The sequence below is a fragment of the Ranitomeya imitator genome, chromosome 2 (assembly GCF_032444005.1).
Source record: "Ranitomeya imitator isolate aRanImi1 chromosome 2, aRanImi1.pri, whole genome shotgun sequence".
Classification (NCBI taxonomy): Eukaryota; Metazoa; Chordata; class Amphibia; order Anura; family Dendrobatidae; genus Ranitomeya; species Ranitomeya imitator.
In genome coordinates this window covers 281,638,015-281,659,964 of record NC_091283.1, presented here as the reverse complement: position 1 = coordinate 281,659,964, position 21,950 = coordinate 281,638,015, and the positions used below count along the sequence as shown (strand labels likewise).

The following is a 21,950-nucleotide window of genomic DNA, read 5'->3' as shown; positions in this document are numbered from 1 at the left end:
AGGAGATGACATACAGATGTATACTATATATAAGGGAGATGACAAACATGTATATACTGAGGTGATGAGGTGAAAATGAGAGGTGTGAGGTGAAAATGAAAAGGTGTGAGTGCAAAATGAGAGTAGTGAGGAAAAATAGTGGAGTAATCAGAAAATGACAGATGTGAGGTTGAAATGACAAGTGTTAGGGGGGAATGAGAGGAGTGAGGGAGAAAATGAGAGATGTGAGGGGGAAAATGAAAGATGTGATTGGGAAAATGAGAGGCGTGATGGGAAAATAAGAGAAGTGAGGTGCTATAACTAACCACAGATATTTACTATGCCCAGGCAACGCCGGGCTCTTCAGCTAGTATATACAGTGCCTACAAGTAGTATTCAACCCCCTGCAGATTTAGCAGGTTTAATAAGATGCAAATAAGTTAGAGCCTTCAAACTTCAAACAAGAGCAGGATTTATTAACAGATTCATAAATCTTACAAACCAAAAAGTTTTGTTGCTCAGTTAAATTTTTATAAATTTTAAACATAAAAGTGTGGGTCAATTATTATTCAACCCCTAGGTTTAATATTTTGTGGAATTACCTTTGTTTGCAATTACAGCTAATAATCATCTTTTATAACACCTGATCAGGCCGGCACAGGTCTCTGGAGTTATCTTGGCCCACTCCTCCATGCAGATCTTCTCCAAGTTATCTAGGTTCATTGGGTGTCTCATGTGGACTTTAATCTTGAGCTCCTTCCACAAGTTTTCAATTGGGTTAAGGTCAGGAGACTGACTAGGCCACTGAAACACCTTGATTTTTTGCCTCTTGAACCAGGCCTTGGTTTTCTTGGCTGTGTGCTTTGGGTCGTTGTCTTGTTGGAAGATGAAATGACGACCCATCTTAAGATCCTTGATGGAGGAGCGGAGGTTCTTGGCCAAAATCTACAGATAGGCCGTGCTATCCATCTTCCCATGGATGCGGACCAGATGGCCAGGCCCCTTGGCTGAGAAACAGCCCCACAGCATGATGCTGCCACCACCATGCTTGACTGTAGGGATGGTATTCTTGGGGTCATATGCAGTGCCATCCAGTCTCCAAACGTCACGTGTGTGGTTGGCACCAAAGATCTCGATCTTGGTCTCATCAGACCAGAGAACCTTGAACCAGTCAGTCTCAGAGTCCTCCAAGTGATCATGAGCAAACTGTAGACGAGCCTTGACATGACGCTTTGAAAGTAAAGGTACCTTACGGGCTCGTCTGGAACGGAGACTGTTGTGAATTCTGTGGCAGAGCTCCCTCCTGTGGTCACAAGTGGTAATTCGGCTTGTTCTCTCTGTGAGCTTCCGTTGGTGGAGGAAAGTGGTACTGCGGCTTCTGAGTTTCCTTCCTCAGGTAATGTGGTGAAGTCGTTAGGTGCTGCTCTATTTAACTCCACCTAGTGCTTTGATCCTGGCCTCCAGTCAATGTTCTAGTATTGGACCTGTTTCCTCCTGGATCGTTCCTGTGGCCTGCTGCTCTGCATAGCTAAGTTCCTCTTTGCTATTTGTTTGCTGTTTTTTTCTGTCCAGCTTGTCAATTTGTTTTTTTCTGCTTGCTGGAAGCTCTGGGACGCAGAGGGTGTACCTCCATGCCGTTAGTTCGGTACGGAGGGTCTTTTTGCCCCCTTTGCGTGGTTTTTGTAGGGTTTTGTGTTGACCGCAAAGTTACCTTTCCTATCCTCGCTCTGTTCAGAAAGTTGGGCCTCACTTTGCTAAATCTATTTCATCTCTACGTTTGTCTTTTCATCTTAACTCACAGTCATTATATGTGGGGGCTGCCTTTTCCTTTGGGGTATTTCTCTGAGGCAAGGTAGGCTTATTTTCTATCTTCAGGCTAGCTAGTTTCTCAGGCCGTGCCGAGTTGCATAGGGAGCGTTAGGCGCAATCCACGGCTGCCTTTAGTGTGTTGGAGAGGATTAGGGATTGCGGTCAACAGAGTTCCCACGTCTCAGAGCTCGTTCTTGTTTTTTGGGTTATTGCCAGGTCACTGTATGTGCGCTGACCTCTATGTCCATTGTGGTACTGAATTACCTTTCATAACAGTACTGGAGGCCCAAAGTACTAATGATTCCCAATAGAGGGAAAAAAGAAGTTCTGAGACCATTTTTTTTTCTTTGCACTGTGTTTTGCCTTTTTTTTTCCCCTAGACATTTGAGTGGTTCAGGACACAGGTGTAGCAATGGACATTAAAGGTCTGTCTTCATGTGTGGATCAGCTCACGGCAAGAGTACAAAGTATTCAAGACTTTGTGGTTCAGAATTCTATGTTAGAACCGAGAATTCCTATTCCTGATTTGTTTTTTGGAGATAGAACTAAATTTCTGAGTTTCAAAAATAATTGTAAACTATTTCTGGCTTTGAAACCTCGCTCCTTTGGTGAACAAGTTCAACAAGTTAGGATCGTTATTTCTTTTTTGCGTGGCGACCCTCAGGACTGGGCATTTTCTCTTGCGTCAGGAGATCCTGCATTAAGTAATATCGATGCATTTTTCCTGGCGCTCGGATTGCTGTACGATGAGCCTAATTCTGTGGATCAGGCAGAGAAGAATTTGCTGGCTCTGTGTCAGGGTCAGGATGAAATAGAGGTATATTGTCAGAAATTTAGAAAGTGGTCCGTACTCACTCAGTGGAATGAAGGTGCGCTCGCAGCTATTTTCAGAAAAGGTCTCTCTGAAGCCCTTAAGGATGTCATGGTGGGATTTCCTATGCCTGCTGGTCTGAATGAGTCTGTCTTTGGCCATTCAGATCGGTCGACGCTTGCGCAAGCGTAAATCTGTGCACCATTTGGCGGTATTACCTGAGCTTAAACCTGAGCCTATGCAGTGCGATAGGACTTTGACCAGAGTTGAACGGCAAGAACACAGACGTCTGAATGGGCTGTGTTTCTACTGTGGTGATTCCACTCATGCTATCTCTGATTGTCCTAAGCGCACTAAGCGGTTCGCTAGGTCTGCCACCATTGGTACGGTACAGTCAAAATTTCTTCTGTCTGTTACCTTGATCTGCTCTTTGTCATCGTATTCTGTCATGGCATTTGTGGACTCAGGCGCTGCTCTGAATTTGATGGACTTGGAGTATGCTAGGCGTTGTGGGTTTTTCTTGGAGCCCTTGCAGTGTCCTATTCCATTGAGAGGAATTGATGCTACGCCTTTGGCCAAGAATAAGCCTCAGTACTGGACCCAGCTGACCATGTGCATGGCTCCTGCACATCAGGAGGTTATTCGCTTTCTGGTGTTGCATAATCTGCATGATGTGGTCGTGTTGGGGTTGCCATGGCTACAAGTTCATAATCCAGTATTAGATTGGAAATCCATGTCTGTGTCCAGCTGGGGTTGTCAGGGCGTACATGATGTACATGATGGTGATGTCCCATTTCTGACTATTTCGTCATCCACCCCTTCTGAGGTTCCTGAGTTCTTGTCCGATTACCGGGATTTATTTGATGAGCCCAAGTCCGATACCCTACCTCCGCATAGGGATTGTGATTGTGCTATCGATTTGATTCCTGGTAGTAAATTCCCAAAAGGTCGACTGTTTAATTTGTCTGTGCCTGAGCACGCCGCTATGCGGAGTTATGTGAAGGAGTCCTTGGAGAAGGGGCATATTCGCCCGTCATCGTCGCCATTAGGAGCAGGGTTCTCTTTTGTAGCCAAGAAGGATGGTTCACTGAGACCTTGTATAGATTACCGCCTTCTAAATAAGATCACGGTTAAATTTCAGTACCCCTTGCCATTGTTATCTGATTTGTTTGCTCGGATTAAGGGGGCTAGTTGGTTCACCAAGATAGATCTTCGTGGTGCGTATAATCTTGTGCGTATTAAGCGAGGCGATGAGTGGAAAACTGCATTTAATACGCCCGAGGGCCATTTTGAGTATCTAGTAATGCCATTCGGACTTGCCAATGCTCCATCAGTGTTTCAGTCCTTTATGCATGACATCTTCCGAGAATACCTGGATAAATTCCTGATTGTGTACTTAGATGACATTTTGATCTTCTCGGATGATTGGGAGTCTCATGTGAAGCAGGTCAGAACGGTGTTTCAGGTCCTGAGTGCTAATTCTTTGTTTGTGAAGGGATCAAAGTGTCTCTTTGGTGTTCAGAAGGTTTCATTTTTGGGGTTCATCTTTTCCCCTTCTACTATCGAGATGGATCCTGTTAAGGTCCAAGCCATCCATAATTGGACTCAGTCGACATCTCTGAAAAGTCTGCAAAAGTTCCTGGGCTTTGCTAATTTTTATCGTCGCTTCATCTGCAATTTTTCTAGTATTGCTAAACCATTGACCGATTTGACCAAGAAAGGTGCTGATTTGGTCAATTGGTCTTCTGCTGCGGTGGAAGCTTTTCAAGAGTTGAAGCATTGTATTTCTTCTGCCCCTGTGTTGTGTCAACCAGATATTTCGCTTCCGTTCCAGGTCGAGGTTGATGCTTCTGAGATTGGAGCAGGGGCTGTTTTGTCGCAGAGAAGTTCTGATTGCTCGGTGATGAAACCATGCGCCTTCTTTTCCAGGAAGTTTTCGCCTGCTGAGCGAAATTATGATGTGGGCAATCGAGAGTTGCTGGCCATGAAGTGGGCATTCGAGGAGTGGGGTCATTGGCTTGAGGGAGCTAAGCATCGCGTGGTGGTCTTGACTGATCATAAGAACTTGACTTATCTCGAGTCTGCCAAGCGGTTGAATCCTAGACAAGCTCGTTGGTCGTTGTTTTTTGCCCGTTTTGACTTTGTGATTTCATACCTTCCGGGCTCTAAAAATGTGAAGGCGGATGCTCTGTCTAGGAGTTTTGTGCCCGACTCTCCGGGTGTATCTGAGCCGGCGCGTATCCTCAAAGAGGGAGTAATTGTGTCTGCCATCTTCCCTGATTTGCGGCGGGTGCTGCAAAAATTTCAGGCTAATAAACCTGATCGTTGCCCAGCGGAGAAACTGTTTGTCCCTGATAGGTGGACAAATAAAGTTATCTCTGAGGTTCATTGTTCGGTGTTGGCTGGTCATCCTGGAATCTTTGGTACCAGAGAGTTAGTGGCTAGATCCTTTTGGTGGCCATCTCTGTCGCGGGATGTGCGTACTTTTGTGCAGTCCTGTGGGATTTGTGCTCGGGCTAAGCCCTGCTGTTCTCGTGCCAGTGGGTTGCTTTTGCCCTTGCCGGTCCCGAAGAGGCCTTGGACACATATCTCTATGGATTTTATTTCAGATCTTCCCGTCTCTCAAAAGATGTCAGTCATTTGGGTGGTCTGTGATCGCTTCTCTAAGATGGTCCATTTGGTACCCTTGTCTAAATTGCCTTCCTTCCTCTGATTTGGTGCCATTGTTTTTCCAGCATGTGGTTAGTTTACATGGCATTCCAGAGAATATCGTTTCTGACAGAGGTTCCCAGTTTGTTTCGAGGTTTTGGCGAGCCTTTTGTGGTAGGATGGGCATTGACTTGTCTTTTTCCTCGGCTTTCCATCCTCAGACTAATGGCCAGACCGAACGAACCAATCAGACCTTGGAAACATATCTGAGATGCTTTGTTTCTGCTGATCAGGATGACTGGGTGTCCTTTTTGCCTTTGGCTGAGTTCGCCCTCAATAATCGGGCCAGCTCGGCTACCTTGGTTTCACCGTTTTTCTGCAACTCTGGGTTCCATCCTCGTTTCTCTTCAGGGCAGGTTGAGTCTTCGGACTGTCCTGGTGTGGATACTGTGGTGGACAGGTTGCAGCAGATTTGGACTCATGTAGTGGACAATTTGACTTTGTCCCAGGAGAAGGCTCAACGTTTCGCTAATCGCAGACGCTGTGTGGGTCCCCGACTTCGGGTTGGGGACTTGGTTTGGTTATCTTCTCGTCATATTCCTATGAAGGTTTCCTCTCCTAAGTTTAAACCTCGTTTTATTGGTCCGTATAGGATTTCTGAGGTTCTTAATCCTGTGTCTTTTCGTCTGACCCTTCCAGATTCTTTTTCCATACATAACGTATTCCATAGGTCATTGTTGCGGAGATACGTGGCACCTATGGTTCCATCTGTTGATCCTCCTGCCCCGGTTTTGGTGGAGGGGGAGTTGGAGTATATTGTGGAGAAGATTTTGGATTCTCGTGTTTCAAGGCGGAAACTCCAGTATCTGGTTAAGTGGAAGGGTTATGCTCAGGAAGATAATTCCTGGGTCTTTGCCTCTGATGTCCATGCTCCCGATCTTGTTCGTGCCTTTCATATGGCTCATCCTGGTCGTCCTGGGAGCTCTGGTGAGGGTTCGGTGACCCCTCCTCAAGGGGGGGGGGGGTACTGTTGTGAATTCTGTGGCAGAGCTCCCTCCTGTGGTCACAAGTGGTACTTCGGCTTGTTCTCTCTGTGAGCTTCCGTTGGTCGAGGAAAGTGGTACTGCGGCTTCTGAGTTTCCTTCCTCAGGTAATGTGGTGAAGTCGTTAGGTGCTGCTCTATTTAACTCCACCTAGTGCTTTGATCCTGGCCTCCAGTCAATGTTCTAGTATTGGACCTGTTTCCTCCTGGATCGTTCCTGTGGCCTGCTGCTCTGCATAGCTAAGTTCCTCTTTGCTATTTGTTTGCTGTTTTTTTCTGTCCAGCTTGTCAATTTGTTTTTTTCTGCTTGCTGGAAGCTCTGGGACGCAGAGGGTGTACCTCCGTGCCGTTAGTTCGGTACGGAGGGTCTTTTTGCCCCCTTTGCGTGGTTTTTGTAGGGTTTTGTGTTGACCGCAAAGTTACCTTTCCTATCCTCGCTCTGTTCAGAAAGTTGGGCCTCACTTTGCTAAATCTATTTCATCTCTACGTTTGTCTTTTCATCTTAACTCACAGTCATTATATGTGGGGGCTGCCTTTTCCTTTGGGGTATTTCTCTGAGGCAAGGTAGGCTTATTTTCTATCTTCAGGCTAGCTAGTTTCTCAGGCCGTGCCGAGTTGCATAGGGAGCGTTAGGCGCAATCCACGGCTGCCTTTAGTGTGTTGGAGAGGATTAGGGATTGCGGTCAACAGAGTTCCCACGTCTCAGAGCTCGTTCTTGTTTTTTGGGTTATTGCCAGGTCACTGTATGTGCGCTGACCTCTATGTCCATTGTGGTACTGAATTACCTTTCATAACAGGAGACCATTGCGGTGGAGTACGTTACTTATGGTATTGACTGAAACCAATGTCCCCACTGCCATGAGATCTTCCTGGAGCTCCTTCCTTGTTGTCCTTGGGTTAGCCTTGACTCTTCGGACAAGCCTGGCCTCGGCACGGGAGGAAACTTTCAAAGGCTGTCCTGGCCGTGGAAGGCTAACAGTAGTTCCATAAGCCTTCCACTTCCGGATGATGCTCCCAACAGTGGAGACAGGTAGGCCCAACTCCTTGGAAAGGGTTTTGTACCCCTTGCCAGCCTTGTGACCCTCCACGATCTTGTCTCTGATGGTCTTGGAATGCTCCTTTGTCTTTCCCATGTTGACCATGTTTGAGTGCTGTTCACAAGTTTGGGGAGGGTCTTAAATAGTCAGAAAAGGCTGGAATAAGAGATAATTAATCCAAACATGTGAAGCTCATTGTTCTTTGTGCCTGAACTACTTCTTAATACTTTAGGGGAACCAAACAGAATTCTGGTGGGTTGAGGGGTTGAATAATAAATGACCCTCTGAAAAAACTTTTCCCAATTTAAAAAAAAAAAAAAATAAACAAAGAAATAACATTCTTTTTTGCTGCAGTGCATTTCACACTTCCAGGCTGATCTACAGTCCAAATGTTACAATGCCAAGTTAATTCCAAATGTGTAAACCTGCTAAATCTGCAGGGGGTTGAATACTACTTGTAGGCACTGTATATAAAGTGCCGATCGTGCAAAATGTGTGATCCCAGAGGGGTTTCACAGTAGCAGCTATAATAAATCAATCCCTCACAGGGGGTACACAATAGAAATAGCAATTCTCATATACTAGAATTATATACAGCATCTCTCTAATTCAATTCACTTTCTTATAGTTACATATGTGCATTAGCAGAGAAATCCAGTGGCTGAAATATCAAAATAGATAATTATAATATGTGGACAAAGCATATACACATAGTGAATAGCATAGTTTAAGAAGCCTGCTGCCAAATACACATGGAGGAAATTAAACCCGATGTAGTGGGGGAGAGATAATGAACTGATATATGAACTGACCTGCTCCTGGACCTGGATAAAGAAGACCCCAACACGCGTTTTGCACCAATGGCTTCCTGGGGGGGGGGGGGGGGGGGGCGTTAAGTCAGGGTAGAGTCTGACCACCTTAAATACCCAGTAATGTATAGAGTTCCGGCCGATGAAGCGGCGCAATGACCGGAAGCACAGGAGTCAGGGTCCTACGTCACACGTTCACGCCCATCGCACACGTATCCATGGCAACCAAGCCACGCTGGCCAGGAGAAGCGCACTCAGCCGGACGGTGAAATATTGTAAGAAGGAATAACTTTTTTTTCGCCTGCAAGTAGATCTATCGGATATAGGACGACAAAACTAAAGAAAAGTGCACATACCTGAAAGAGTGAACAAGTGAAAAGTGAAACGGCGTGAACCGTGCACTAAAGTGACTGGAAAAAAGGAAGAGAAAAAGCAAAACATGATAAATAAGTGAGCAATGAAAATAATGCACAATACGTTGCATTTAAAAAGAGCTTATATAGAAATATTTATAGGCTTGAATGATGATGTGCAACCTGGCTTACGGAGCGGTTTATCACGTTTAAATAAATCATATGGTCTGAATTATGTGAGAAAATAGTCCTTGAATCCCGGGCCAAGCGAGCATTCCCCTACCCGTTAGTGAGTGCTATCTTACAACGGGCAGATATACACTTCGTGTTGTCATTATGTTACCACCTTTTGCTTCCTTTTTTTTGTCTTTATTAATAAACGTCTTTTTGTACTATATACATTTATTGTTTTTTACTCGTCTATACATTGGACCTCACAGTTCGTTTTTTTTTTCTCTCCTTGTTACAGCTTCATTAAATAGTACATGCAAAACGCCAGTGTCAACGTCTACAGGCGACTCCGGGATGCCGGCCTTCAGGGCAGAGTGGCAAAGAAAAAGCCATATCTGAGACTGGCTTTGACATGACATTTTTTGATCGCTTTTTATTCTGATTTTTGTTAGGCAGAATGAACAAAAACCAGCAATTCCTGAATTTCTTTTGGGGGGAACATTTATACCATTCTGCGTTTGGTAAAATGGATAAAGCAGTGTTATTCTTTATTCTTTATAGATAAAATAATTATTTTTGCATCGCTTTATTCTGAGGGCTATAACTTTTTTATTTTTTCGCTGATGATGCTGTATGGCAGCTCGCTTTTTGCAGGACAAGATGACGTTTTCAGCGGTACCATGGTTATTTATATCCGTCTTTTTGATCGCGTGTTATTCCACTTTTTGTTCGGCGGTATGATAAAGCATTGTTTTTTGCCTCGTTTTTTATCTATTTTTTTACGGTGTTCACTGAAGGCGTTAACTAGCGGGACAGTTTTATAGGTCGGGTCATTACGGACGCAGCAATATTATATACATTGGGGCAAAAAAGTATTTAGTCAGTCAGCAATAGTGCAAGTCCCACCACTTAAAAAGATGAGAGGCGTCTGTAATTTACATCATAGGTAGACCTCAACTATGGGAGACAAACTGAGAAAAAAAAATCCAGAAAATCACATTGTCTGTTTTTTTAACAATTTATTTGCATATTATGGTGGAAAATAAGTATTTGGTCAGAAACAAAATATCATCTCAATACTTTGTAATATATCCTTTGTTGGCAATGACAGAGGTCAAACGTTTTCTGTAAGTCTTCACAAGGTTGCCACACACTGTTGTTGGTATGTTAGCCCATTCCTCCATGCAGATCTCCTCTAGAGCAGTGATGTTTTTGGCTTTTCGCTTGGCAACACGGACTTTCAACTCCCTCCAAAGGTTTTCTATAGCGTTGAGATCTGGAGACTGGCTAGGCCCCTCCAGGACCTTGAAATGCTTCTCACGAAGCCACTCCTTCGTTGCCCTGGCGGTGTGCTTTGGATCATTGTCATGTTGAAAGACCCAGCCACGTTTCATCTTCAATGCCCTTGCTGATGGAAGGAGGTTTGCACTCAAAATCTCACGATACATGGCCCCATTCATTCTTTCATGTACCCGGATCAGTCGTCCTGGCCCCTTTGCAGAGAAACAGCCCCAAAGCATGATGTTTCCACCACCATGCTTTACAATAGGTATGGTGTTTGATGGATGCAACTCAGTATTCTTTTTCCTCCAAACACGACAAGTTGTGTTTCTACCAAACAGTTCCAGTTTGGTTTCATCAGACCATAGGACATTCTCCCAAAACTCCCCTGGATCATCCAAATGCTCTCTAGCAAACTTCAGACGGGCCCGGACATGTACTGGCTTAAGCAGTGGGACACGTCTGGCACTGCAGGATCTGAGTCCATGGTGGCATAGTGTGTTACTTATGGTAGGCCTTGTTAAATTGGTCCCAGCTCTCTGCAGTTCATTCACTAGGTCCCCCCGCGTGGTTCTGGGATTTTTGCTCACCGTTCTTGTGATTATTCTGAGCCCACGGGGTGGGATTTTGCGTGGAGCCCCAGATCGAGGGAGATTATCAGTGGTCTTGTATGTCTTCCATTTTCTAATTATTGCTCTTACTGTTGATTTCTTCACTCCAAGCTGGTTGGATATTGCAGATTCAGTCTTCCCAGCCTGGTGCAGGGCTACAATTTTGTTTCTGGTGTCCTTTGACAGCTCTTTGGTCTTCACCATAGTGGAGTTTGGAGTCAGACTGTTTGAGGGTGTGCAGAGGTGTATTTTTATACTGATAACAAGTTTAAACAGGTGCCATTACTACAGGTAATGAGTGGAGGAAAGAGGAGACTCTAAAAGAAGAAGTTACAGGTCTGTGAGAACCAGAAATCTTGATTGTTTGTTTCTGACCAAATACTTATTTTCCACCATAATATGCAAATAAATTGTTAAAAAAACAGACAATGTGATTTTCTGGATTTTTTTTTCTCAGTTTGTCTCCCATAGTTGAGGTCTACCTATGATGTAAATTACAGACGCCTCTCCTCTTTTTAAGTGGTGGAACTTGCACTATTGCTGACTGACTAAATACTTTTTTGCCCCACTGTATGTGTACTTTTAGTGTTTTTTTTTAATTTACTTAAAGAAATGTACTGTATTTTTCAGACTATAAGACGCACCGGACCATAAGATGCACCCCAAATTTTCAGAATAAAAATAAGGAAAAAATAATAATGTTTCAAAAAGGGGTACGTCTTACAGTCCGAATTCAGCTTACCAGTGAAGGGATCGGCATAGGTGGAGGAGTGGTCACAGGGGTCTTTTGGTGGTCCAGGCTGGTGCGTTGGCCTCCAGGAAATCCCATCCCAGGCTGGTGCAGTGCTCTGTGCTTGGGCAGGGGTGGAGGCTCTGTGCTCTGGGGTAGTGGCTGTGCTCTGGGGGAAGGATCTGTGCTCTGGGGAAGGGGCTGTGCTCCGGGGCAGTGGCTGTGCTCCGGGGCAGGGACTGTGCTGCGGGCAGTGGCTGTGCTGCGAGGCTGTGGCAGCGGCTCTCTGGGCTCCAACGGCATTTCGTCAAAGCCTGGAGGCCCCCCGCTCATCTGTTAATGGCATGTTGAGGTGGCCTCCGGGAACATGGGCGCCGGGAAAATGGCCACCGGGCTGGTGCACGCTCAGATTCAGATTTTGTTGCCGAGATCTCGGGAGACGAGATCTCGTTGACGAGATTTGACTACTCACCTGGGATATCATATGTAGGAATCTTCTCTTTACACCGCTTATCAGCCCTCACATATGTCTCTGTAGTATTAATATGGGTCAGATCTTCACCCTGAAACAAATATTGTAAAAGTCACAGACAGATGGAGATGTCACATCTATGATCAGCTCTAATCCTGCCATCTCCACCGTTCTCATTACACAAGTATAAAACATATAATACTGGGGGATAAAACAAGACTGAGCACAAGACCTTCACAGCCGTCTACACATCATAGGAGAGATCTCATGACCCCTCTCCATCTACCTGATGATCCTGAGGAACATTGGGATCTTCCTGTTTACATTCCTCTGGAAGAAGAGGACGGGGACATCTCTCTGGTGTTGTCCTCTTACTGGATAGATCTGGAGGAAACACATACAGGGACTGAATTCATTCTTTACATACAGATAATTATAGGCCGTGTGTATTTAGTCCTCTCTATTACCTGGTGATGTGAGGGGCTGGGGAACCTCCATCATGACCTCCTTGTACAGATCTTTGTGTCCTTCTAAATACCCCCACTCCTCCATGGAGAAATAGACAGAGACATCCTGACACCTTATAGGAACCTGACACAGACAATGATACCGTCATCCCCCGATTCCTTCACACCTTCTATTATATAATGCTAGGAGTGTCACTCTGTCTGAAGCCTTCATATAATGCACAAGCACGACGCGCCGGCGCAGTCTGGACCCCACAGAATGATGCATCCGGCAGTAGTGTAGCTACCGGGGAAGCAAAGGGGGCCATTGCCCCGGTGCTCAGAGGGGGCCCACCCGGAGCTACGCTACTGTAACTGTATTGGTGTCCACAGTGCGCCGATAGTTACATTCTGAGGCAAAGCAGGGATAATTGATTTCCCTGCTCTGCCACCCGGCCGCTATGGGCCCCCGCCTGTCATCGCAGGGTCAGCTGTATTGGCATCTAGTTGATGCAGCTGACCGCATTGATGAGGGAAGGAGCGCTACGCTCCTTCTCCCATCATCCCCCTGTCAGCATCTGACGTCACCGACGCTGACAATGACAAGGGGGCGTGATGACTTCACTGCCCGGAGCCACGATCCGGAGGTGAGAGGGAGCAGCGCAGGAACCAGGAAGAAGAGAGGTGAGTATTTATTTATTGTTTTTCTTTATGGGGGCTGCCTTATATTACTGGGTCTACCTGTTGGGGGTGCTGCCTTATACTACAGAGTCTGCCTGTGGGGGTGTCAGGACTCTGAACATTTTTATTACCTTTTGTGCATTACTGCCCTTTTCCAAGATGGCGTCTTTGGTCTCATGTGCACTGTGTCTTCCTGCTATAAAACTCCACCCCAGCCTTCAGTCTGTGCTAGAGTATTCTGCCTCGCATCCAGCTCCTGACCCTGGTGACTCCCTGGCTATATACCTGCTCCTGTGAATCTGTGTGGTGATCCTGCTACTCTGCTCTGAGTTCCTGCTACATACACCAGTTCCATAATCCTCCTTCATCTGCTGCTCGTTTTTACTTCCATCTGCATTTGCTGGACATGTAAGCTGTTGCTGCTCTTCAAAAACTTGAGACTATTACCCAGGCCTCCCTGGTTGAGCTAAGATATTATTTGAACTGCCTTATAAGCATATCTATCTGTGTTTGGACTAAGACAAGGACTTATTCGTGTCAAGTATCCTCAAGAATAATTGTGCTTCATAGACTTTCTGCTTGATTGCATTTTCCTCTGAAGTTTCCTATAGACTGTTAAGCTGCGTTTAATACTTACACCAAGTGTTGTGGACTTGAGTTTCTCTCTGCACCTGTTTGAATCACCGTGTGATAATATAGACTTTACCACTTATAAAACTGTGTCCTGTAGTTGTCTTGTTCCAAGCAAAGAGTCTCCTGAGTTATCCCCTATAATTATTACAGGGGGAGGTGCTGCTAATTATTACAGGGGGAGGTGCTGCCTTATACTACAGAGTCTGCCTGTGTGGGGGGGGAGTGCTGCCTTATACTACAGAGTCTGCCTGTGTGTGGGGGGGTGCTGCCTTATACCGCTGAGTCTGCCTGTGAGGGGGTGCTGCCTTTTACTACGGTGTCTGCCTGTGGGGGGGTGCTGCCTTATACTGCAGAGTCTGCCTGTGAGGGGGTGCTGCCTTATACTACAGAGTCTGCCTGTGGGGGGGTGCTGCCTTATACTACAGAGTCTGCCTGTGGGGGGTGCTGCCTTATACTGCAGAGTCTGCCTGTTGGGGGGGTGCTGCTTTATACTGCAGAGTCTGCCTGTGAGGGGGTGCTGCCTTATACTACAGAGTCTGCCTGTGGGGGGGCTGCCTTATACTACAGAGTCTACATGTTGGGGGGGTGCTGCCTTATACTGCAGAGTCTGCCTGTGAGGGGGTGCTGCCTTATACTACAGAGTCTGCCTGTGGGGGGCTGCCTTATGCTATAGAGACAGAATGGGGGCACAGAATGGGTGAGGCATATGACAGAATGGGGGTGCAGGATGGGAGCAGCACATGACAGGATGGGGTCACAGAATTGGAGAAGCACATACCAGGATGGAGGTCAGCACATACCAGAATTGGGAGCAGGGAGCAGCGCAAGAGTCTACCTGTTGGGGGGGTTGTTGTGAATTCTGTGTTCGAGCTCCCTCCTGTGGTCATGAGTGGTACTTTGGCTGGTTCTGTCTATGAGCTTCCTCTGGTGGATGTGAGTGGGGCTGCGGCTTCTGAGTTTCCTTCCTCAGGTGACGAGGTTAAGTCGTTAGGTGCTGCTCTATTTAACTCCACCTAGTTTTTTGTTCCTTGCCTCCAGTCAATGTTCCAGTATTGGTCTTGCTCTCTCCTGGATCGTCTTGTGGCCTGTCTGTCCTGCATAAGCTAAGTTCTGCTTGTGTTACTTTTGTTTGCTATTTTTTCTGTCCAGCTTGCTTTATTGGTTTGTCTTGCTTGCTGGAAGCTCTGGGACGCAGAGGGAGCACCTCCGTACCGTTAGTCGGTGCGGAGGGTCTTTTTGCGCCCTCTGCGTGGTTGTTTGTAGGTTTTTGTGCTGATTGCAAAGCTATCTTTCCTATCCTCGGTCTATTCAGTAAGTCGGGCTTCACTTTGCTAAAATCTATTTCATCTCTGTGTTTGTATTTTCATCTTTACTCACAGTCATTATATGTGGGGGGCTGCCTTTTCCTTTGGCGAATTTCTCTGAGGCAAGGTAGGCTTATTTTTCTATCTTCAGGGCTAGCTAGTTTCTCAGGCTGTGCCCGAGGCGCCTAGGTCTGGTCAGGAGCGCTCCACGGCTACCTCTAGTGTGGTGTGATAGGATTAGGGATTGCGGTCAGCAGAGTTCCCACGTCTCAGAGCTCGTCCTATGGTATTAGTAACTATCAGGTCACATTGTGTGCTCTTAACCACCAGGTCCATTGAGTTTCTGAACCACCAGTTCATAACAGGGGGTGCTGCCTTCTACTACAGAGTCTGACTGTGGTGGGGAGCTGCCTTATACTATAGAGTCTGCCTGTGGGGGGGGTGCTGCCTTATACTAAAAAGTCTGCCTGTGGGGTGTGCTGCCTTATAATACAGGGTCTGCCTATGTGCGGGTGTTGCCTTATACTACAGAGTCTGCCAGTGGAGGGGTGCGGCCTTATAATACTGGGTCTGCCTGTGTGGGGGCGCTGCCTTATAATACAGAGTCTGCCTGTGGGGGGTGCTGACTTATACTGCAGAGTCTGACTGTGGGGGGCTGCCTTATACTACAGAGTCTACCTATGGGGGCTGCCTTATGCTATAGAGACAGAATGGGGGAGGAGAATGGGTGCAGCACATGACAGAATGGGGTTGCAGAATTAGAGTTGCACATACCAGGATGGGGTCAGCACATACCAGAATTGGGGCGCAGGATGGGAGCACATGACAGGATGAGGGCACAGGAAGAGAGTAGCACATGACAAGATGAAGGCGCACAAAACAGGATGAGAGCACAGGATGGGAACTGCACATGACAGGAAGGGGTGCAGGATGGGCTGCACATGACAGGAAGGGGGCGTAAGATGGTAGCAACACATGACAAGATTAGGGCGCAGGATGGAAGCAGCACATACCAGGATGGAGACCATATACCAATATAAATGCTCGCCACCTGGGCGTAGAACGGGTTCAATAGCTAGTTACTCTATAATGTCCCAGCATTCCCAGCAGTGTCACCTCTCTAGTCAGCAGCTCAATCATCTTGTAGGTGAGTTCTAGGATCTTCTGGTCATTGATGTCCTTATGTATCAGGGGGTGAGGTGGAGGCCCCGTGATTGGGCTCAGGGGTCTTCCCCATCCCTCAGACACAGGGTCCCGACAGCGATCACTAGAGGTCTTCACTACTGTGTAATCCTGGTTATGGAGAGACACATTAATAAATCTCACTACAGACATTTCCAGAGTCCTCACCTCTCCAGTTCTGTCAATCCGTTATTCCTATAGATAAGAATGATGTAATGTGACGTCATCAGAATCTCTCACCTCTCCAGTAAGCCGGAAGAGGATCTCTAGGGTGAGGTGTAATATCCTCTCCGCCATCTTGTCTCTGTACATATCAATGATTGATGGGTAAATCAGGAAAATTTTCTTTTGTAGAAGATCTTCACTGAGAGGATCCGATATTGTAGAGACCTGAATGAGAAGATGAGCCGATGTAACATCATAAAATCCTGTGTAATAATACAATTACTGGAGATAATAAGGGAAACATATGAGGAGATTTATTATTTTACAGTATTCAGTTTTCTTCTTTATATCTACTAATAACACCTATATATTTTAGGCTACAGACAACAAGCAGTTTCTTCCTCAGAGTCGGGAGCTGAATACGTTTCTCATAGACTCATCTTACATAACATAGATATACACCGCAGGGATGGCACAGGTGCAGGTATAAAAAAAAACCCGGCAGTTTAACCACTTGCTGCTGTCAAAAGCAAACATAGCATGTAAGAACAGGGTCGGACTGGCCTGGCGGGATATCGGTAAAATCCCTAGTGGGCTCCTGCTGAGAGAGTGAGACATCTCCATTCCCTGACAGCTCCTGCAGTGAGCACCCCGTCCTTCTCAGGCGTGTGGCGCTGGCAGCAGGATATCCTCTGAGGGTAGATCTATGGCTGCTTCACTCTCCGGCTCCTCTTCTCATGCTGTATACGACGTATTTAATATGGGAGACTTTGCAGACTTCTTGAAATTCATTGCCCTGGGGGCGGAGATTAGCGATGTTGGAGGCGGAGCTTACCATTAAGTTCCCGCTACTTTAAGTGCAGGATGCATCGTGGTGGAATGGAGACAGGATCGGATGAGGTAATTAAGCAATAATGGGACTTCATGTTTAGAATGTGTTTGTGCTGTGTTTATTCTGTACTGTATTTTTTGTGTTAACTGCACTTGTGCTGCTTTACTTGTGTGCATGGTGGTTGTGTGACGTGTGTGTATGGTGCTTGTGTGACGTCACACAAGCACCATGCACACACGTCACACAAGCACCATGCACACATGTCACAGAGCACCATGCATACACGTCACACAAGCACCATGCACACACGTCACACAAGCACCATGCACATTCGTCACACAAGCACTGTGATGAGGGAGCAGCCGCCATCTTGGATACGGGCATACTAACAGAGATTGGCGTGACTCCATTTTGTCTCCTGGTCACAGGTCTGCAGAGATGAGTACTCCTGGCCCCCACCTCTTCTCATGAATAAAGTTCTTTTTAGCATGGTAATGCAATTAAGCTCCGTGTAGCAGGCAGAAGGTACTTCAAAGCTCAATGAGGAAGCCACCCCAGCAGGGGACAAGGAGGTCCCTGGGGCTTCCAAAGACATACTGATAGGAATTCTAGATTGTGAGCCCAATCGGGGACAGTGATGATAATGTGTGCAAACTGTAAAGCGCTGCGGAATATGTTAGCGCTACATAAAAATAAAGATTATTATTATTATTAATTAAAGCATGCATGTCAGGTGGCTGCAGGAGCCAAAGTCTATCATTCTTCCAGTTGAACCGTCTCCAACATGGAATCATGAATTATGGTCGCATCGTCCGAGGTACAGGCTCATAAAAAATATCCTCCTCGCCCTAAACAAATTGCACATCTGACAGTGCAACTCCCGGGTCCGTGGAAGTTCTGGTACCTGAGATATGGACATCAGCCTCCCACAGCGACTGAATGGGTCCAGGTTTGATCCCTGTACGACCGGCAGAACAAACCACATGCGTTGGTATAGCCCGTATACTGATCCGATCATCCTGAGCGCAGTTATTCCATATATTAGATATTGGGTACAGATTTCGCAGTTAAGCTGAGGGTAGAGATTGCTAGCCCACCCTGTTACAGGGGGGAGGGACACAGAAGGTTTAAGATCTGATGACGCTTGGAGAGTGTCACACACTCAACAGAAGAAGATGAAGATGAACTAAGGAACAGGGTATGCCAGCCAGAGGGGAGCAAGCACACGCTTTCTGGGGGCTGCCCGGGAACTAAGTCTTGGACCTGCGGAACGCTGAGCCCCCCGGCTTCTACAAGCGACCTTCAACCTGGTAAATTGACCTCCAGCGTTGTACCTTTAAAGCCTTGTATTATTATTGTTATATTTTACTCTGACTAACTCTTGATATATTTTTACTGTATATTTTTGTAATTACCTAGTGCGCCCTTAAGGCAACTAAATCATAAATTAATTTTGGGCAGATCCTTTTACGCTAATTGCGAATCTTAGAATACCCAGCGTGGGTAACGGGGCAGCGTCACCGGCGGTCATTTGCTCTAGGTGCAGTTCCCTTACTGAACTGAGAGACAAAGGGGGCGCCGGAGAGCTGTGCCTGTGTAGTGACGTCACGGATTGGTGACGTGGGAGGAACTGGGCTTCCTTCACAAGCTCCATGCACACACGTCACAGAATCACCATGCACACATGTCACAAAGCACCATGCAGGCATGCCACACAAGCACCATGCACACGTCACACAAGCACCATGCACACACGTCACACAAGCACCATACACACACGTCACACAAGCACCATGCACACACGTCACACAAGCACCATGCACACACGTCACACAAGCACCATGCACACACGTCACACAAGCACCATGCACACACGTCACACAAGCACCATGCACACACGTCACACAAGCACCATGCACACACGTCACACAAGCACCATGCACACACGTCACACAAGCACCATGCACACACGTCACACAAGCACCATGCACACACGTCACACAAGCACCATGCAGACATGTCACACAAGCACCATGCAGACACGTGCATGGTGCTTGTGTGACGTGTGTGCTTGGTGCTTTGTGATGTGTGTGTATGGTGCTTGTCTGACGTGTGTGCATGGTGCATGTGTGACCTGTCTGCATGGTGCTTGTGTGACATGTGCATGGTGCTTTGTGACGTGTGTGCATGGTGCTTGTCTGACGTGTGTGCATGGTGCTTGTGTGACGAGTGTGCATGGTGCTTGTGTGGCATGCCTGCATGGTGCTTGTGTGACGTGTCTGTATGGTGCTTGTTTGACGTGTCTGCATGGTGCTTGTGTGATGAGTGTGATGAGTGTGCATGGTGCTTGTGTGACGAGTGTGCATGGTGCTGTGTGACGAGGGTACATGGTGCTTGTGTGACCTGTCTGCATGGTGCTTGTGTGATGAGTGTGCATGGTGCTGTGTGACGTGTGTATGATGCTTGTGTTACGTGTCTACATGGTGCTTGTGTGATGTGTGTGCATGGTGCTTGTGTGACATGTGTGCATGATGCTGTGGCGTGTGCGCATGGTGCTTGTGTTACGTGTGCGCATGGTGCTTGTGTGACGTGTGCGCATCGTGCTTGTGTGACGTGTGCGCATGGTGCTTGTGTGACATGTGTGCATGATGCTGTGGCGTGTGCGCATGGTGCTTGTGTTACGTGTGCGCATGGTGGTTGTGTGACGTGTGCGCATCGTGCTTGTGTGACGTGTGCGCATGGTGCTTGTGTGATGTGTGTGCATGGTGCCGTGTGTGCTTGGTGCTGTGTGATGTGTGAGCATGGTGCTGTGTGACGTGTGTGCATGGTGCTGTGTGACGTGTGTGCATGGTGCTGTGTGACGTGTGTGCATGGTGCTGTGTGACGTGTCTGCATGGTGCTTGTGTAACATGTGCATGGTGCTTTGTGACGTGTGTGCATGGTGCTTGTCTGACGTGTGTGCATGGTGCATGTGTGACCTGTCTGCATGGTGCTTGTGTGACATGTGCATGGTGCTTTGTGACGTGTGTGCATGGTGCTTGTCGGACGTGTGTGCATGGTGCTTGTGTGACGAGTGTGCATGGTGCTTGTGTGGCATGCCTGCATGGTGCTTGTGTGACGAGTGTGCATGGTGCTTGTGTGACGTGTCTGCATGGTGCTTGTTTGACGTGTCTGCATGGTGCTTGTGTGATGAGTGTGCATGGTGCTTGTGTGACGAGTGTGCATGGTGCTGTGTGACGAGGGTACATGGTGCTTGTGTGACCTGTCTGCATGGTGCTTGTGTGATGAGTGTGCATGGTGCTGTGTGACGTGTGTATGATGCTTGTGTTACGTGTCTACATGGTGCTTGTGTGATGTGTGTTCATGGTGCTTGTGTGAGATGTGTGCATGATGCTGTGGCGTGTGCACATGGTGCTTGTGTTACGTGTGCGCATGGTGCTTGTGTGACGTGTGCGCATCGTGCTTGTGTGACGTGTGCGCATGGTGCTTGTGTGACGTGTGTGCATGGTGCTGTGTGACGTGTGAGCATGGTGCTGTGTGACGTGTGAGCATGGTGCTGTGTGACGTGTCTGCATGGTGCTTGTGTGACGTGTCTGCATGGTGCTTGTGTGACGTGTCTGCATGGTGCTTGTGAGATGTGTCTGCATGGTGCTTGTGTGACGTGTGAGCATGGTGCTTGTGTGACGTGTGAGCATGGTGCTTGTGTGACGTGTGAGCATGGTGCTTGTGTGACGTGTCTGCATGGTGCTTGTGTGACGTGTCTGCATGGTGCTTGTGTGACGTGTCTGCATGGTGCTTGTGTGACGTGTCTGCATGGTGCTTGTGTGACGTGTCTGCCTGGTGCTGGTGACGTGTGTGCATGGTGCTGTATGACGTGTCTGCATGGTGCTTGTGTGATGAGTGTGCATGGTGCTGTGTGACGTGTGTATGATGCTTGTGTTACGTGTCTACATGGTGCTTGTGTGATGTGTGTGCATGGTGCTTGTGTGACATGTGTGCATGATGCTGTGGCGTGTGCGCATGGTGCTTGTGTTACGTGTGCGCATGGTGCTTGTGTGACGTGTGCGCATCGTGCTTGTGTGACGTGTGCGCATGGTGCTTGTGTGACATGTGTGCATGATGCTGTGGCGTGTGCGCATGGTGCTTGTGTTACGTGTGCGCATGGTGGTTGTGTGACGTGTGCGCATCGTGCTTGTGTGACGTGTGCGCATGGTGCTTGTGTGATGTGTGTGCATGGTGCCGTGTGTGCTTGGTGCTGTGTGATGTGTGAGCATGGTGCTGTGTGACGTGTGTGCATGGTGCTGTGTGACGTGTGTGCATGGTGCTGTGTGACGTGTGTGCATGGTGCTGTGTGACGTGTCTGCATGGTGCTTGTGTAACATGTGCATGGTGCTTTGTGACGTGTGTGCATGGTGCTTGTCTGACGTGTGTGCATGGTGCATGTGTGACCTGTCTGCATGGTGCTTGTGTGACATGTGCATGGTGCTTTGTGACGTGTGTGCATGGTGCTTGTCGGACGTGTGTGCATGGTGCTTGTGTGACGAGTGTGCATGGTGCTTGTGTGGCATGCCTGCATGGTGCTTGTGTGACGAGTGTGCATGGTGCTTGTGTGACGTGTCTGCATGGTGCTTGTTTGACGTGTCTGCATGGTGCTTGTGTGATGAGTGTGCATGGTGCTTGTGTGATGAGTGTGCATGGTGCTGTGTGACGTGTGTATGATGCTTGTGTTACGTGTCTACATGGTGCTTGTGTGATGTGTGTTCATGGTGCTTGTGTGAGATGTGTGCATGATGCTGTGGCGTGTGCACATGGTGCTTGTGTTACGTGTGCGCATGGTGCTTGTGTGACGTGTGCGCATCGTGCTTGTGTGACGTGTGCGCATGGTGCTTGTGTGACGTGTGTGCATGGTGCTGTGTGACGTGTGAGCATGGTGCTGTGTGACGTGTGAGCATG

At 47.5% G+C, this 21,950-nt stretch overlaps 2 protein-coding genes across 3 annotated transcripts in view; both read right to left on the bottom strand.

The window, feature by feature from the left end:
• Window positions 1-9,462, bottom strand: part of LOC138663154 (zinc finger protein 84-like) — a 46,175-nt gene extending 36,713 nt beyond the window's left edge. Inside the window, exon 1 of the mRNA XM_069749298.1 lies at window positions 8,493-9,462. Within this exon, the coding sequence (XP_069605399.1) occupies window positions 8,493-8,577 (85 nt within the window). The 5' untranslated portion in view covers window positions 8,578-9,462. The remainder of the gene's footprint in view (window positions 1-8,492) is intronic.
• Window positions 9,463-11,647: 2,185 nt separating this feature from the next.
• Window positions 11,648-21,950, bottom strand: part of LOC138663162 (uncharacterized) — a 92,477-nt gene continuing 82,174 nt past the window's right edge. For both annotated transcript variants that reach the window (XM_069749309.1, XM_069749308.1), the window contains 5 exons: window positions 16,241-16,390; window positions 15,935-16,111; window positions 12,222-12,345; window positions 12,041-12,138; window positions 11,648-11,845 (listed from right to left, as the gene is read on the bottom strand). In XM_069749309.1, coding sequence (XP_069605410.1) covers window positions 11,747-11,845; window positions 12,041-12,138; window positions 12,222-12,345; window positions 15,935-16,111; window positions 16,241-16,390 — 648 coding nt within the window. In that variant the 3' untranslated portion in view covers window positions 11,648-11,746. The remainder of the gene's footprint in view (window positions 11,846-12,040; window positions 12,139-12,221; window positions 12,346-15,934; window positions 16,112-16,240; window positions 16,391-21,950) is intronic.